This window comes from Vombatus ursinus, unplaced genomic scaffold (assembly GCF_900497805.2).
Source record: "Vombatus ursinus unplaced genomic scaffold, bare-nosed wombat genome assembly UNPS02014893.1, whole genome shotgun sequence".
In the NCBI taxonomy this organism is placed as follows: Eukaryota; Metazoa; Chordata; class Mammalia; order Diprotodontia; family Vombatidae; genus Vombatus; species Vombatus ursinus.
This window is the reverse complement of record NW_020954671.1, coordinates 4,002,282-4,018,962: the sequence shown is the minus strand read 5'-3', so window position 1 is coordinate 4,018,962 and position 16,681 is coordinate 4,002,282. Positions and strand designations below refer to the sequence as shown.

The 16,681-nt window shown below is 37.6% G+C and overlaps 1 protein-coding gene across 3 annotated transcripts in view; it reads right to left on the bottom strand.

Moving 5' to 3' along the window:
• DAAM1 (dishevelled associated activator of morphogenesis 1) overlaps positions 1-16,681 on the bottom strand; it is a 202,785-nt gene that overhangs the window by 116,900 nt on the left and 69,204 nt on the right. For all 3 annotated transcript variants that reach the window (XM_027842878.1, XM_027842880.1, XM_027842879.1), the window contains exon 2: positions 12,341-12,556. In XM_027842878.1, coding sequence (XP_027698679.1) covers positions 12,341-12,520 — 180 coding nt within the window. In that variant the 5' untranslated portion in view covers positions 12,521-12,556. The remainder of the gene's footprint in view (positions 1-12,340; positions 12,557-16,681) is intronic.

Below are 16,681 nucleotides of genomic sequence, written 5' to 3'. Positions count from 1 at the left end.
GGCACATTAAGTCTTCTTTTGTTGGGGGAGAGAGGGAGAATACAACCTTGAGTCTACGTGAAAAGAAGAAAATCAAAAAATGTTTTCAGAGAAGTCAAAAATCTTATTAAAAGGTCACTTCTTATCTTTCATTTGCTAATCTTCGTGCTCAGGAATTTTTATTTCCTGGCCATAAATGATGTCTTGGCAAGGGGGCCCAGGCAAACCCAGATCAGCATGAACTCATCAGCATTTATTAGAAACCAACCCAAAGCACATGTCCTTCAGAGAGGAGGTGCAACAGGACCATCATCCTCTATGAGAGCCAACACATAGGTATAGACTGGCAGTGTAATGAATTTCTGATGATTGCACTTAAAATCTATTCACGTTTACTTTCTCAAACTTCATGTCCAAGTATTTTCTAACCTTATCTAAAGTAAAGAAATGCCAACCTTTTGCAGAAAACAATGAGCAGATTTGTCTCTAAGTTAGCTTTTGGACATATGGTTTCATTTATTGTTTAAGTACTGCTTTGTGTGAAGAAACAAACAGCTAGCAGCTGTAGGCTAATCAGTGGACTTCCTGAGAACTGACCAGGAGAAAAACAGCAACTTGATAAGGAATGGTTCTCTCTTCAAAGGACAAAGCTCTCCCACAATAGGTCAACAAACCAGAACTAACTTTAGCTGGAAACAGGACTCATCGTACTGATCAATATATTTTAATCCTTTTAAAAATGAAATTATACTGTTCAGGACTGGTGGGGGAGAAAAATTCGATCAATGAGGGAAATGCACAAAGATAATTTACTGTCTAATTAATCACTTTAATACTTTGATCCATTTGAAACCACAACTAGCACTGACTAAGTTAAGATAAGGATAGAGATTGGCCTTGTGATTTCATAGGTGTAGGGAACTTTGAGATGAAGAAACTCTACCAATGCAGGTTGGTACCTCCTCTGTATCTTATAGTCTTTGAAAGTTTCCTAGGGTCCTGAGAAGTTAAGTGACTTGTGCAGGGTCACATAGCCAGGATGTGCTGGAGGCAAGGCTTAATTAAACCTAGGTCTTCCTGAACTTGAACCTCGGCCAACTCAAAATGATTCTATTTGTAAAAGTAGCGCTATTACTAATAAACAACATTTATACAGAGATTTAAAATCTGCAAAGCACTTTACATGTTAACTCATTTTGATCCTTAGAAGAGTCCTGTGCGATAGGTGGTATTATTATCCCCATCTTACAGATGGGGAAACAGAGGCTGAGGTAAATTGCCCAGAGTCAGAGGAGAATTTGAACTCAGCTTTTCCTGACTCCAAGTTCAGTGCTCTATCTACCACCACAACTAATATTAAATTTATGTTAAAAAAATTTTTTTTGAAGAGCCATGAACAGTGAAGTTTTTTATGTATCTCATTAAACATTTTTAACCATTAAAAAACTTTTAAAATTAGTGTGGTTTAGATAAAAATCCTGGCAAAGTTAGAGAAATGAAACCACATAGATCTATTAATATCTTATATTGGTCTATATCAACATGAAAAAATTCATGCAGTGTGTTATATTTGTAGTTTGTACATGGTAGCTTGAACACTACTAAATTAAATAATTATTTTTCGAAACAAGTCAAAATAGAACTCAGTTGCACAGGCCAGATAAAAACCAGAGAAGCCAGAACCAAACCATACTTGAAGATGCATATTAAGTCCCAGATGACTTTACTTTTTTATATCTCTGGGCAAACACTTGTTTATTTTTACAGTACACATTTATGATTAGGCTGCCACAGACATAAATCCTATTAAATAAACTAAATTAATATATTTGTATTCTAGCTGCATTCTCTCTGGGTGCCAGCTCTAAATTGTCATTGGAATGCTTAAGAGATTACCTAGAAGATTTTAACTAATATATGAGAATTACATTCAGAAAAGAGTCATAATTTCTTATCACCATAATCATTTCACAGTTGACATTATGGCATTCTTGCTTCCAAATATTTTATATTCCTTTTCCTCCTCCACTTTAACTCTCTTAATCTAATAATGAGGTGAAGCCACTCAGGCATTCAAGGCTTAAATGGATTATGAAAACACATCTGCCACTAAGAGCAGTAACTAAGGTCAACAGTTCATAAACCAAGAAAAAAGTAAACTCATCCATAGAGAGCTCTCCACCTGAAGTGCTTTGCTGGGAACCATGTGAGGAAAAAAAAAATTCTTGGAGCTTCATTTATATTATAATGTGTTTCTATGGATCTTGGAAACATAGGAGGCCCTCAATCGGTCATTCTGTCCAGCTCCTGGCTTCTACTTCACACGATCACAAGTTTAGATTTGGAAGGAACTTCAGTAACCATGTAGTCCAATCTATGCCCAAAGGGAATATCCCCTATAACATAGCCTAGAAGTAACTGGCCAGCCTCTGACCAAAGGAGGAGAAACAAACACACCACCTCTAGAGGCGTCCCATTCCACTTTTGACAATTGTTCAAAAGTTTTGTTGTACACACACACACACACACACACACACACAGAGAACAAATGTGCCTCTTTATAACTTTCAGTCATTGTTCCCTGTTCTATATCCTGGGACAAAACAGAACACTTTTAATCCTTTTTTCCATGCAAGAGCTTTTCAATTGCTAGAAAACTGCGGCCACGTTACCCCTTCAATCTTCTCTTGTTCTAGCGATCTCACATCCAGTTTCTTCATATGACAGATACAAGGCCCTTCACCATCCTTATTACCCTCCTCTTGATGCTCTCTAACTTACTAATGCTCTTTTGGGGATATGAAAGCAAATGTTTAACAACCAGCTCTCCAAAAAAAAAAAGGTATTACATACTTTTAACTTTATCCTGCATTATTAGTATTTTCCCCCTCACATTCTTAAGTCTAGACAATCAACAAAACTATAAATCAAGCCCTAATTTGTAGAAATTTCATTTTTGAGGTGTAAATACTGAAAATGTAACAATCTGATCTCTGGTGGCAGCTACCTGCAGCCCATCTCTGTCTGTGGTGCCTAGAACTGAACACAATTCTCCAGATGTGATCTGATCAGGGCACAAACACTATTCCTGAAAGCTATGCCTCTTCTAATGTAGTCTAAGTTGGCATTAGTTTGTTTTTTATTTTGGTTGCCAAGTTAAGCTTTCAACCCACTATGACCACCAGATCTTTTAAAAAAAAAAATTGTTATCTAACTATGCCTCTATCTACCACCAAATTGAAAAGCTGATGTTTTAACCCAAGTGTAAAATATGTCTCCTTATTAAATGTCATTTGATTAGATTGTGACAAATGCTCTAGTCTATCAAGATCTTCTTGGAGTCTAACTTTGTCACCTATGTCTTGGCTGTCTCTTCCAGCTTGTACTTTCTATATCTTCATCCATGTTATTGACAAAAGTGTTAAGTGGTGCAGAGCCAAGCCCAGATGGCCAGGGCACTCCAATGGAGATTTCTTGCCAAGATGACAATGAACTATTAATGACAAGGTCCAGACATTCAACCAAATCATCTAATTATATTATCATTTAGCCCACATCTTTCCATCTTTTCCCACTGAAATGGTATGAAATACTTAATCAAATGCTTTGCTAGCCAATCCAGACAAATATATTCTCCAGGGCATAGAGGCCTAGTGCCAAAACTAATTGATTTACTGAAACACATTGTAACAATAAGATTAAAAGTGCAAGCAGATGCTTTCTCCCTACCCCCAACCCCACCCAGAAAAGTAAAGTAGATGATCTGAATGTCAGCTTATATTATCAAACTATCTTTTGCTCTTAAAGTCAAAACAGCTTTTTGTTTAAAAAGTCTCAGTCTTAGGATACTTTTACTCTCTTGATATTTGTCATTTATTGGCAATGTTTCACATTTGTAGCATAAAAATTTACAAATACTTTCATTCAAGCCCATATCTCAAATTATCTATTTCCTTCTGTGGTGTACTTGCATATTTTCAATCCTTTCCAAGACTGTTCTATGAATTCATTGATATGATGAATGATACCAACACTGCAATGTGAAAGGAAGATTCAGTCTACATTTTTTCCCTTCTACTTCAACTAATACCTTTTCATTCAACCAAGTTTCCTTCATGACCTTTTGAGGGTGATGTCTAATGTAATTTTTTAATTTATGTAAATGGAGTGTTTTCTAAAAAAAGAAAATCACTCACTCTATTATAAATTCCAATGTTGCCCTTTTCACCAAAAAGTGCTTCCAGACAACTGAGGCAATTAGGTGGCACAGTGGATAAAGTGCTGGCCTGGAATCAAGAAAAGTTGAGTTCAAATCCAGCATCAGTCACTTATTAGTTATGTGACCCTGGGCAAGTCACTTAAATTCTGCTTCAGTTTTCTCAACTATAAAATGGGCATAATAACAGAATGTATCTCAAAGGACTGATGTGAGGATCAAGTGAGATAACATTTTTAAAAAAGCACTTAGCGCAGTGCCGCCGGCACTCTTTATAAATGCTTATTCCATTCCATTATTCCAACTGGAAACAAGATTGATCTAACTCAAGGGGTCTTAAAGTCTCCCTGTCACCCCAAGATTTCAGGAGGTCCATAAACTTGGATGAGACAAAAAAATTACAACTATTTCAATATAATTATTTTTCCTTTGTAATCCTATGTACTTTATTTTATGCATTTAAAGACATTCTTAAAAAGGGGTACAGACGGGGTAGGTAGGTGGTACAGTGGATAGAGCACTGGCGTTGGAGTCAGGAGGATCTGAGTTCAAATCCAGTCTCAGATCAGACTTTTAACACTTACTAGCTGTGTGACCCTGGGCAAGTCACTTAACCCCAATTGCCTGCATGCACATGCATTCACGCGCACACGCACGAGCACACACACACACACACAAACGGAGTACAGACTGCCACTATGACATAAAAAAAAAAAGGTGAACTCCCATCTAGGTAGACGCAATGTGATTATAGTAGCCTAATTTTCTCCATTTAATAATTTGGAACTCATTAACATTCTAATTTGAAGAACACCACATTCAAGTTCTACAGTTTTCTCAGGAGGCAAATTCACACCCAAATTTCCATTGCTTGTGTCCTTTTTTGAGGTAGTGTCTCAGATTCTAGTCTTGGTCGTGGTTTTAGTTTAAAAGTAAAGGTTTTTTTTTTTGTCAGAGCATGAGGAAAAAAAAAAGATTGAGACAAAGGAAAAAAAAGCCCAGCTCACCTTAAAAAATGAGATTCTAATGGAATGCAGATAAAATGAATGAAGCCAGCATTCCTTGTTACTTGCTTGCATACATCATTCTTTGCCCTGAGAGAGTGAGCAAGTAACTGTGTTGCTAGCACAGGGAATGAATAAAACTGTAGTGTGCTAGATACTGGAGACTGATTTTCTCTAGCTCCTTTCATTCCAAAGGGTTCACAGTACACCCTGAGTAATGAGGAGGTTACTGATGTAGTTTCCCAAGTGAATTAATTTGGGACTGCTTATCTTCAGTGTGAATTCTTTCCTCTGACTCTGATCAGCTGAATTCCTTCATTCATATTGCATTCCTTCCTTAGCTTCTCCTCACTTCAGCATTAAAACACACACACACACACACACACACAGACACACAGACACACAGGCACACACACACATGCACCTAGACTTGGTCTATCACTTACTTACACTATAATTGTTTATTAGCAAATTAATTTTACTTCTGCTGTAGCCTAAGTGAAATATATTTCCACCAACAACCATTACTGCCTCCGCACTTCTATATTTATTATTATTGTTTCATTGGCAATTGTCAGTAATAAGCATGGCTGTTCCTTAGTATTTAAAATCTCATTAGTGAAGAACAAGAAGCTTTCAAAAATAAAAAAAAATATGTACAATTCCTGGGAGGTAAAGAGTTCTACTTCTTTTTTCTTAGTATTTTATTTTTTTCCAATTTCATGGAAAGAAAATTTTTAAAATTCATTTTTTATAAAATTTTGATTTTGAAATTTTCTCCTTCTTTCCCTCCCCTTCCCTAAGGTGGCAAGTAATTTGATACACTGATAATCATGCAAGACATATTTCCACATTAGTCATGCTGTGAAGGAAGAAACAGAGCAAAAGGGAAAAAAAAACAAGGAAAAAATAAAGTGAAAATAGTATGTTTTGATCCGCATTTACAGTCCATATCAGTTCTGCATGAGTCTTTTGGAAGTGTATTACTGAGAAAAGCCAAGTGAATCAGAGCTGATTGTCACACAACGTTGCTATTACTGTGTACAATGTTCTCCTGGCTTTGCTCACTTTATTTTATACCAGTTCATGGAAGTCTTTCCAGGTTTTTCTGAAAGCATCCTGCTCATCATTTCTTTTAGCACAACAGTATTCTATGACATTCATATACCACAACTTATTCTGCCATTCCCCAATTCAAGGGCATCCCTCAATTTCTAATTCTTTGCCGAGTTCTACTTCTTAATAGACTAAAGAATTAAGAGCTACAAGCCAAACATACTGAGTGATTAAGTATGGTGGTTGGGAGAAGGTAACTAGTTTTGGATTCAATAGAAAACAGGTGAATTATTGAATTGGATTCACATAGCACACTTCACATAGGCTGCATATTCACATGGAGCTGCCATATGGTACTAGGAATAAAACTTTGCTGTGAACATTCCATTAAGTAATATTTTTAAAAATAATCCTTGAGGAGCAAAGATCACAGGATCATGGATGGACAGATGGGAAGGATCTCAGAAGTCATCTAGTCCAATGCCCTCATTTAACAAATAAGGCCCAAGAAGGGTATTTGTCCAAGGCCATACAGGCAATAAATATCAGAGGAAGGATTTGAATCCAGGTTCTCTGACTCCAGAGTCAGTTATTTTTCATTCTGCACATAGGGAAAGTGAATCCCCCCATTCCTTCTGTGTGGCTGCTGTGCTACTCTGGGAATACAGAAAGGAATAGTTTGGGGATGGGGAATATAAGGGAAGAACATAGTACTTCAGTATAAAAACATCACATATTTGAATCATTAATAAATATTCTCCCCATCGCAGAGAAAGATATCTTTTGCCAACATTCAGTCTGGGGAAGTCTTTTGAGCAATGACAAATCTACCACTGAACACATAGGTACTGAGAGTATAATTATTGGAAGTTTTCAGGGTCGCTAGAACTACAGGTAATCTTAAAGATTACCTAGCTCAACTCTACTCCTCCCTACCCTTATTTTACAAGAAGGATCTCTGCCTTTTGGAAAGAAGGAATAAAAGTGAGGTTAAAACTTTTCATTCCACTAGAGTAGAGTTTAAAATGAGTACTCGCTCTTCTCCGTGAGCTTTTTGCATAGGTTCCCAAAGTGGGTGACACCACCGGACACTGGTATGATGCAAGGGGGGGTGATAGTAGCCCCAGCTACAACTGGGGGGTGTTGAATAAAAATAAGGGAGTGGTGGAAGCATAAGGAAAGAGAAGATAAGAAAAATTTGAAAATTGTGCTTGTTTCATCTGTTGTATAATGCAGCTAAAGTCATAGTGATTACATTATTTTCCAAATAAATACACAAAATGCAAGTTATAACTTATCAGCAGTCAAGTCCACCAACAGGTCTTAACAAGCTAGTGTTGGCAGGCAAGCATGAAGCACACTGTCAGGAAGTCCAGCATGCATCAGCAGGAATATGTGCATATAATGACTTGTTTATAATATAACACTATATGATTACATGACACAATATTATGTCATCAAAATTTCAATGCAGGAAAAACCCCACAAATATACAATTAATTATTAAATTTAAGATGTGTCATTTTTTAAAAAAATTATTATTTGTGAAATGATGCAAATTAGGGAAAAAAACTCAAAAGTCGATTTTGAGGGGGGTGCTGAATAATTTTTTTTTTTAAAGAGAGAAGTAGGCCATATAAGTTTGAGAACCTCTGATTTAGAGGATTACCAGAGATAGGATTTAGAAGATGGGATAAGAGGCAAAGGAAAGGGTCAGAAGAGAAAACACATAGAAAATCGTTGCCTTTGGGGTTGGAGGAAAAAAGACCTAAAGAATCAACTTCAATTTAGCATAGAGAAAAAAGGAAGATCTTTATCCAAAGCTAACTCAAATCATTCAATTTGCATGATGATAAGAGTATAAACTAAAATTGCAATTTGAGAATTTCAATAGGCACACTCAAGCATGGAATTTGGAGTCAGAAGACCTGGGTCCAAAACCCAACTGTGCCACTTAGTAGCTGTGACTTAGAGCAAGCCATGCACAGAATCACACATTCAAGTGTCCCAGGTACAACCTCTGGGTCTCAGTTTTCTCACCTACAAAACAGAAATAACACATAGCCTTGTTATATGATTATCTCCAAATTATTTTATACATAAGCTTGTTTGCACATAAATATTTCCATGTTGTGCCCTAGCATCAGACTGGGAAGTTACTGACAGCAGGGACTACCTTTTGTCTTTCTTTTGCTCTCTAGCACTTAGCACAGAGAAGATATTTAGTTCATTTACTGACATGCTATACTGACCCATATTATAAACCATAAAGTATCATATAATTTAAAGGTTTTCATTAATATATCTTCTAAGAGAACTGTATGTTAAATTAATGGTCACTAATCAAAGAGGGACGACAAGAAGAGTCCAAAGCTTTTTAGCAAACTATAAAATGAAACAGGAAAATTTCAGATACCACGGCCGGTGTCTGACAGCACACTGGAAGCCGTGGAATTCCTAGCTCATTGATATTGCTTAAAGATTTAGGTGGCTGAGTGAACCCTACCTTACTGAATCCTTCCTGTATTATTTATAGGGAGATAAAATTGCCATAGGTAAATTCTCAAGCAAACTTGATGCCATTTTAAATACACACACATACATACACACATACACACACACACACACTTCATCTAACAGAGAAGAGGAATAGGCTTATAATATCAAGCTCTGATATAATGATCCAAAGTTTCAGAAGGCTAAATGGAGGTGGAAGTCAAATACCACGTTAACTACTTCATACGTACATATGACTTTCTTAATAAGGAAGAAGCAAGGGCATTTGCTCAGTGTCTTATAAATTGACGGCTTCCCCTTCAAAGTGGTAAAGAACACTAGAGTTCAGGAGACCCAAGTTCAAATCCTGGATTCTAATCCATACTAATTATATGGACACATAATACTACTTCTATGACCTTCAGTTTCCTTCTTTGTAAAATTCAGCCAATTAACATGCTTTGATGCTTGTGGTAAGTATTGGAGATATGATGAGCCTTTAAAGCTTATGTTACACATGTATCAAATAATACAGGGTAATTTGAGGAGGAAGGCAACACTAATGACTCAGTGGAGTGGGAATCAAAGAAGACTTCTTGGAGGTGGCATTTGCATGGAGCCTTGAAGGAAGTTAAAGATTTGAGAGGGAGATAGGAGAGAGGGCATCATGGATAAGAAAGACAGCCAGTACAAAAGGAAGTAGGTGGAAATGGAATGCTGCTGAAGGAGAGCTAGGTTATTTTGCCTGAAACAGAGTATGCCAAAGGCAATAATATGAAACAAAGGCTGGAAAGGTATATTGGAATCTGACTCTAGAGATCGTTAAAATGTCAGGTCGAGGAACTGGCATTTTATTCCAAGGAGAGACAAAAGAGATTCACAAAAAGTTTCTGTGTAGGAAAGTGACATGATCAAACATGTACCTTAGAAAAATCCCTTTGCCAGCTATGCTGAGGATTTATCAGTGAGGGGAAAGGCAATGAAGATGTGTAAAGAGCAGTGGAGAGCAGACATGTGGGCTAGAACTAAGGGGGAAGCTTTGTGAGTGAAGAGAAGAGGGTGGATTTGAGAGGCAATGGAGATGGTTACATTTGTATTACCTGACCGCCAGGTCTGTTATACAGAAATCATGCTATGAACTACAAAGAGTAATCACTCCTATTTCTATGTCACCATACCAGACGGTGTCACCTCTGCTGACTATAGCTTCATTTAGTGTGGTTGATACGAATATTAAGGAATTCTCCTTGTTCCCCTCACTCCCATGAAACAGTCAAGTCTTGTGACTCTAAAAACCCTAGCCCCACACATTAAAGCAAAGGCTTTTGTAAAAGGGCTTGTTGTGGTTGGTTCTGAGTGAACTTTACTTACCGGGAAAGATACAAATCCCCAAACAGTTTGTCTTTTCAATGGTTTAGGCCTAAAGCTCTGGTTTGGTGCTGGCTAACAACTAACAGCTGTAGGCAAAGCTCTCTCAGAATCAAGACAAAAAATCTAGAGCTCAGAGGATTTCTGTCTTCTGAACACAAGACAGTGAGCTAGCTGTCTCTGAGATTCACTCGTCTACCACCAGGCCATCCCCTTCTCCCAATATCATCTCGAGGCAGGTCTATCATAGTTACAGTGACTGGAGGCAGTCTAGTGGACAGTCTCTGAGTCCCGGTCCTGGCTCTTTGCTCAAGCGGCTCTAATGCTCAGAAAGTATGGGGGCCATACTGACAAAAAGGTGCCCCCCAAAAAGCTTTTACAGAGCCTAAGTCAACAACATTTAAATCAACTTGTCTATGGTTTTATAACTCAATAGGAGAGAAAATGGCACTTTGGCTTAGGTTTATTTCCTTCCTTTAAAGATCTAACATTTTAACTATGGCCACTTCCTTCCTCTACTTAAAAACACTATTCAAAAAGGACTTCTCCTCCTTGTTCTGTAAGCCCACTACACTCATTGCTTATACTGTATTGATTTGCACTTGTATGCCTATACTTCTATTCAGATGGTCATCTTTTAGACAAAAATTACACACACACACACACACACATACACACACACACACACACACACACACACATTGAATCAGCAGAAAGAATGTTGGATGTGGAAACAGACCTGGTTTTGGATACTGTTTCTGCCACTTACTGACTGTGTGACCTTGGGCAAGTTACAATCTCTCTATGTCTCAATTCATCTGAAAAATGAGGGTATTAGACTAAGTGACCTCTCTGGTGCCTAACTTAAGGTCCTTCTCTTCTATAGGACAAAATGATTCCTACCCTCAAAAACTAACAACATAAGTAGTTTTCAATCTATGTATAGTTATGATTGCTCAGTGTCCAGATTAGCAACACAAAATAAAAAAGAAGTACTAACTCACCACCGTTGCCACTCCCTACCAAAATTCAAGTAAGAACAGGAAACACAACTTTACTTAGATAACACCCACAACAACCTGCAAATATTAGCTTATTTGTGATGCCCTCATCTCTATTATTAACAGATGGATTTCGTTATATACATTAATTGGATAAACATGGTTCATATTAACATATAACTTTCTTTTTCTTAAATATTACCTACTTAATGGTACTGAATAATATTTGTTAATCACAATATTAAGAGCTAACTTCTTGTTGTTGTTTTTTTAAGGCAATTGTGGTTAAGTGACTTGCCTAGGGTCACACAGCTAGTAAGTGTCAAGTGTTTGGTCTGAGGCCAGATTTGAACTCAGGTCCTCCTGGCTTCAGGGCCAGTGCACTATCCACTGCGCCACTTGCTGCCCGCAAGAGCCAACTTCTTTAGAGAAGGCATAATATGATCAAGTAAGGGCAGTTCTAGATCCAAAACCACTTTTCCTTTATCATACACCAGGGCTTTAATGCCTATATATTTTTTCTACTTGAGTTTTTTCAAACAGAACAGAAACACTTCAAAGGGATTTTTTAAAAAGAAATTGAACAATGTGCTTGTATGATGGAACCAAGATAGATATCACTAAATGTCACTTATTTCGATATATCACTTCTCAAATAAGATAGTACCTAGAAAAAAGTTAACTTCAACAGTGACTGCTCAAAACCCATCATTACACTATATAATGATACTAAGGTTATGTCTTTCAAAGAGTCTTAAAAACAAGTTTCCTCATTTTTCTGTTAAAGAAAAAAAAAAGCAAGAAAAGGAATGGTATGTTTAAAGTGTCCAAAAAAAATCAGAGTACATGGGAGAAAAAGACCTTGGGCAATTCTACAGGATGTAAGAAGAATGTGGGGTATTACTTACTACTTTCAAGTCTCACCAAAGGTCACTATGGGTGACCAGAAGGGACAATAAGGCAGGATGCAATATGGCCTCTTTTAGGGCCTAAATCCATTCTACCATTTTAAAACAGTTTCAAAACACTTGAGTACATCTATTTCACCTTCCATCCCTCTTCCTACTTTTTCAACTCAGTGATGAGGGAAGGGAAAAGAATGAAAGGGGGATCAGTCTGGGTACTGCAGTGGGGAAAGAGAAGCCAACAGTCATTGTTCAAGTTCTTTCTTGAGTCCTCCTCTACCGTATGAGAGTAACTGATTCATACTCAATACTCACCACAAGCTCACTGAACATAACATCCAATTCTTCCACAGGGGGCATGGGAAATGCAGGTTCCATTGTCTGAAGCGCAAAATTGCTGTCATTGCGTAATCGATATGTAATCTCAGGGGGATCATTACTTTGGAAACAACAAAAGACGAAGGAAATCCGTCCACTTCTTTTCCTTGGGGTCATGGTCAAAATTCTTTATACTTCTTGAATGACTAAGCCCTAGAGAGAGAAAATGGGAGAATTGAGTACCTCTATTCAAAGGAGAAAATACATCAAATCAAATTACGGACATGCAGTACAAGCAAGAGGTTATGCTAAGATGCAGCCAGCTATATAAAAGAATAAAACAGGCCTTTAATTAGATATTTTCAGGACAAATTCATGTCTTAAATTGATCTTCCCAACTCCTATCTGTCAAACATGGAGGCCAATTTAATATTCCCATGGTACTGTTTTGATCACATTATTTCCCTGTTCACTAACCTCCAGTGGTTCCCCAATATCTATATTTGTACCATCTCCCCATTTCCAAAGAAATGCTCACACTGAAAATCCAACGATGGAGCTTGTACAAGCAGGTTCCACCCCACCCCTGTTCATGCTATAGTTATTTATGTCTGTAAATTTCTTTCCTACTAGACTTAAAAATTCTTGATGACAGGGTCTGCGTCATTCTTCATCTTTGTGTTCCTCTCAGTGCCCAGCACAGCATCAATAAGCAAGTGCTCAATAAATATTAAATGAGAATAAAAGGAACACAACCAAAAACTATCAAGTTGTGATATTTACAAGGAAGCGCTCTCTGCCCTAGTAAGAAAATAATTTTGCAAAATTGAAGTTTAGGGGGCAGCTAGGTGATGCAGTGGATAGAGCACTGGCCCTGGAGTCAGGAGGACCTGAATTCAAATCTGGCCTCAGACACTTGACACTTATTATGTGACCCTGGACAAGTCACTTAACCCTACTGCTTAGCCAGAAAAAAGAAAAGGTGAGGTTTAAAAACCAATCCAGAACATTTCTTCAGTAAAAGAACATTCAAACAAAATTGTTCCACAAATTCAAAATTTGTTCAACAAAACAAGAATGTGTTTATCTTGGGTTCTGTTTACTAAACTGGGAATGAGATACTGATATTACTGATTACTGATACTCAAGTAATGGATTCAAATCACATGAATAATGATGGCTCTGACAAGGTGTTTTATGTTTGAAAGCCAAATTGTTCATCACAATTACTTAATTAAATTCAAAGCAATATAATAATGCCTTTTATAACACTACCACCAAACAAGGTCCCATATCTCCAAATCGCAGATTAGTCTAAAGAGCTCTGAGGGCACAAGTAAGGAAGTAGCTAACTGGAAGATACATATTGTTCAGACAAGATAAAGATCCTCTAGCTCCTAGCTGTCAAACAGAAAGCGTTCCCTGGATCCTCGCTGGCCATGTGTAGTCTTAAAAGACCACAAATTTATATGATTTATGTTATATTGTACTTTTTATTTATCTTGTTAAACATTTCCCAATTACATTTTAATCTGGTTCTGGCCCACTCTGGGAGTTTTGCAGGAGCTTGTATGTAGTCTACGGGCAGCAAATCTGACATCTCTGCTCTGGTAAACAGAGTAGGAAGGTGTTGTTGTTGTTTCTTTAAGCGCATTAAAAACTCAGCTGAACAAATCTTAGTTTTAAGAACTTGAGATTGTTCACTGTCCCCACACAGATTGCTTCTGTATTCCAGAGAGATAATGAACCAAATGAGTAATATATTACTTCTAGCTGATTACCTAATACTATGTTTTCATAAACAAAAAGAGATCATACTCGGATCGTCTCCCTAAGAGTTATATATTCTCTGAATCAACCCAGCTGGGACCATGTTTTCTATACTCCCTTCCCCAAACAATTGGGGTCTCCCCTCTTCCACAGTCTCCAAAGTGATGAGTTGTTAATGAAGTCATGGGACCTGAGTTGGAACATCTTGATTTTTTTTTAATTCAGATCAGGTCAATTCCATCTTGGCATCTGGGCCTTCAACCAATGGACTTCTGCTCATCTCAGCTTCTGGCACTTGTTCAGAAGCAAAAAGGCAATCTCTGGTGTATCGAAAATGCAGTTCATCTGAAATATTGCAGGTAACTGCTAGGCACTGCACAAGGAAACAATTAAGTGGCTACTTTGGATTCTGGAAGAGGTGCATTTTGCTTAGCAAAGAATCAGGCATTCTATCAATACTATTCTTGTAATTAGTCAGAATAGCTTACAATGCCCTTTTCTTTTTGGGGCTGGGGGACCTCTTAAGGGTACTAACTCAAAAAGAGGGTTCCACATGGAGATTCTGCAAGTGCCCTATAACAATAAAAGGATGCTAGCTATAGGACACTGGAAGAACAGCCTGTGCATTTTCTATTATTAATACTATATCACAAATAGACTTATTTTTAAGTTTTGCTTTTCCTCAACAGAGGTGAAGTCATTACCTTACATGATCTTTTCAAGGTATTGATAATGAAATGCACTTTCGTTCTAGCAAACACAGTCCTTCAACTGAATCTCCATTCCAGGCAATACAACCTATCCACAAGATGACTGGCTGTGTACCCAAGGTAGATTGTCTCCAACCAGACTTAACTTATCCACCAGAGGAATAAGACCTTATACACTGGCCACATGTGCACCATGTTCTAACACATGAGTAGTCAGCTTCTTAGAATTTCTTAACCAATGTTTCAACTCTCTATTCCTTCTAGCTTGCTGGGGAGAGTGCTACTGATCATCCTCAAGACTTTGACTTGCAAAGTCTTGCTAAACTACCTCTCTCCAACTAATGAAAATTGATATATGTGCCATATTCTAGCAGAAAGGCTTTATTACAATGTTATTAACCCTTGGGTAACAGAGCTAACTGATTTCCTAATGAGAATCTAAGCAATGTAAGTGTTTCCATTCTAAGATCACTGTGCTGGTGACTACTACAAATTGGTTTCAATCTTTTCAATTAGGGTGACATAAACATTCTCTGAATAAGTGCTATGTGTATCATCCATTCAGGTTGAAAAGAGCTGAATGTGCCAGATATCAATAGAAACTCCAAGTGATGGACTTGCCTGTTTGCAAGCTATGTTAAGAACTAGATTTGTGTGTCTACTTGCATTTCAATCAAGATAATCTTTCATGTTTAATTCTACAAAAATGTTCCAATAAAATGCTGACATCTTAACAATGAAATGAGGCCATTTTTTTTCCTTTGTTACCCAAATGCCAGAAAGAATTTGTCTGATCTCTAGGCTTCCTGAAGCAATATAAGGTTATTAGAGTGGTCGACTAGAATGGCATTTATACAGCGAGTGCTTCAACAATCTACCAAATGCTTTTATATACATGATCTCATGTAAGCCTCACAACAACCATGTGAGGTAGTGAAAAAGACAAGAGAAAGTCTTTAATAGAAGGCAAATCCAAAGAAAAAGAAAGAAATGACATTTCAAACAAATCTGACACATTAATGCTGATATTCAAATCTTGAAGTTTTCTTTAAAAGTTCAATATTTTAAAGAGATGTTTGTCTCTCAGAGTAAAAAACACAGTAGAAGATACCTAATAGCTGTCTTTTTCCTTTACTACAGATACATTTAGAGGGAAAATCAGCTATGCCATCGGGGGAAAAAAGGTAAGTCATGGGACCAAGAAGATGGCAGGCTAGAAACTTTTTTCAAACCCCATAAATTCTCAACAATCTCTGAAAAGAGGAATTATACATCAGATAGAGAATGAGTACAGCTAAATTCACAGGACAAAGAGAATCCAGAAAAGTAAAATCTTTATGAATTGACACTGCAAAATTCTAGTCCTTGAAGCGCTCACTCAGTATTCCTGTTCACACCAGCCTCCCAGTATCCTGGCAATGATATACAACCAAACAACCCCTAGGATTATGTCTGGCCTATATTGGGATCCTCTCTTCCTACAGAAATTTATTACTGATGCCCTACTCCAATCCCTCAACAAGTGGCAAACATTTATTTCATTCAGCCACATGAGGAAAATGGGATAAGAGGGGGGAGAATGAAATTTGCTGCCTTCTGAGAATACCCCTAGGTTTGGGACCCTGTACCCCACAAGACTGCAGAGAATTAATCCAGATGACCTTCCCCATTCTCTCCAAGGTGGGGGGGGGGGGAGTAGTAGATGCTCATTCACCTTAGCCAAAGAAGGAAAGGAAGAGAGATGAGAGAGAACAGGGTTACTGGAGTGAAACCCAGGGTTCCCTGTTCTGTCTAACAGACTACTCAGGGCAGGGAACCAGGCCAGTACACCCTAAATACTCCAGCAAGGGAGGAATCA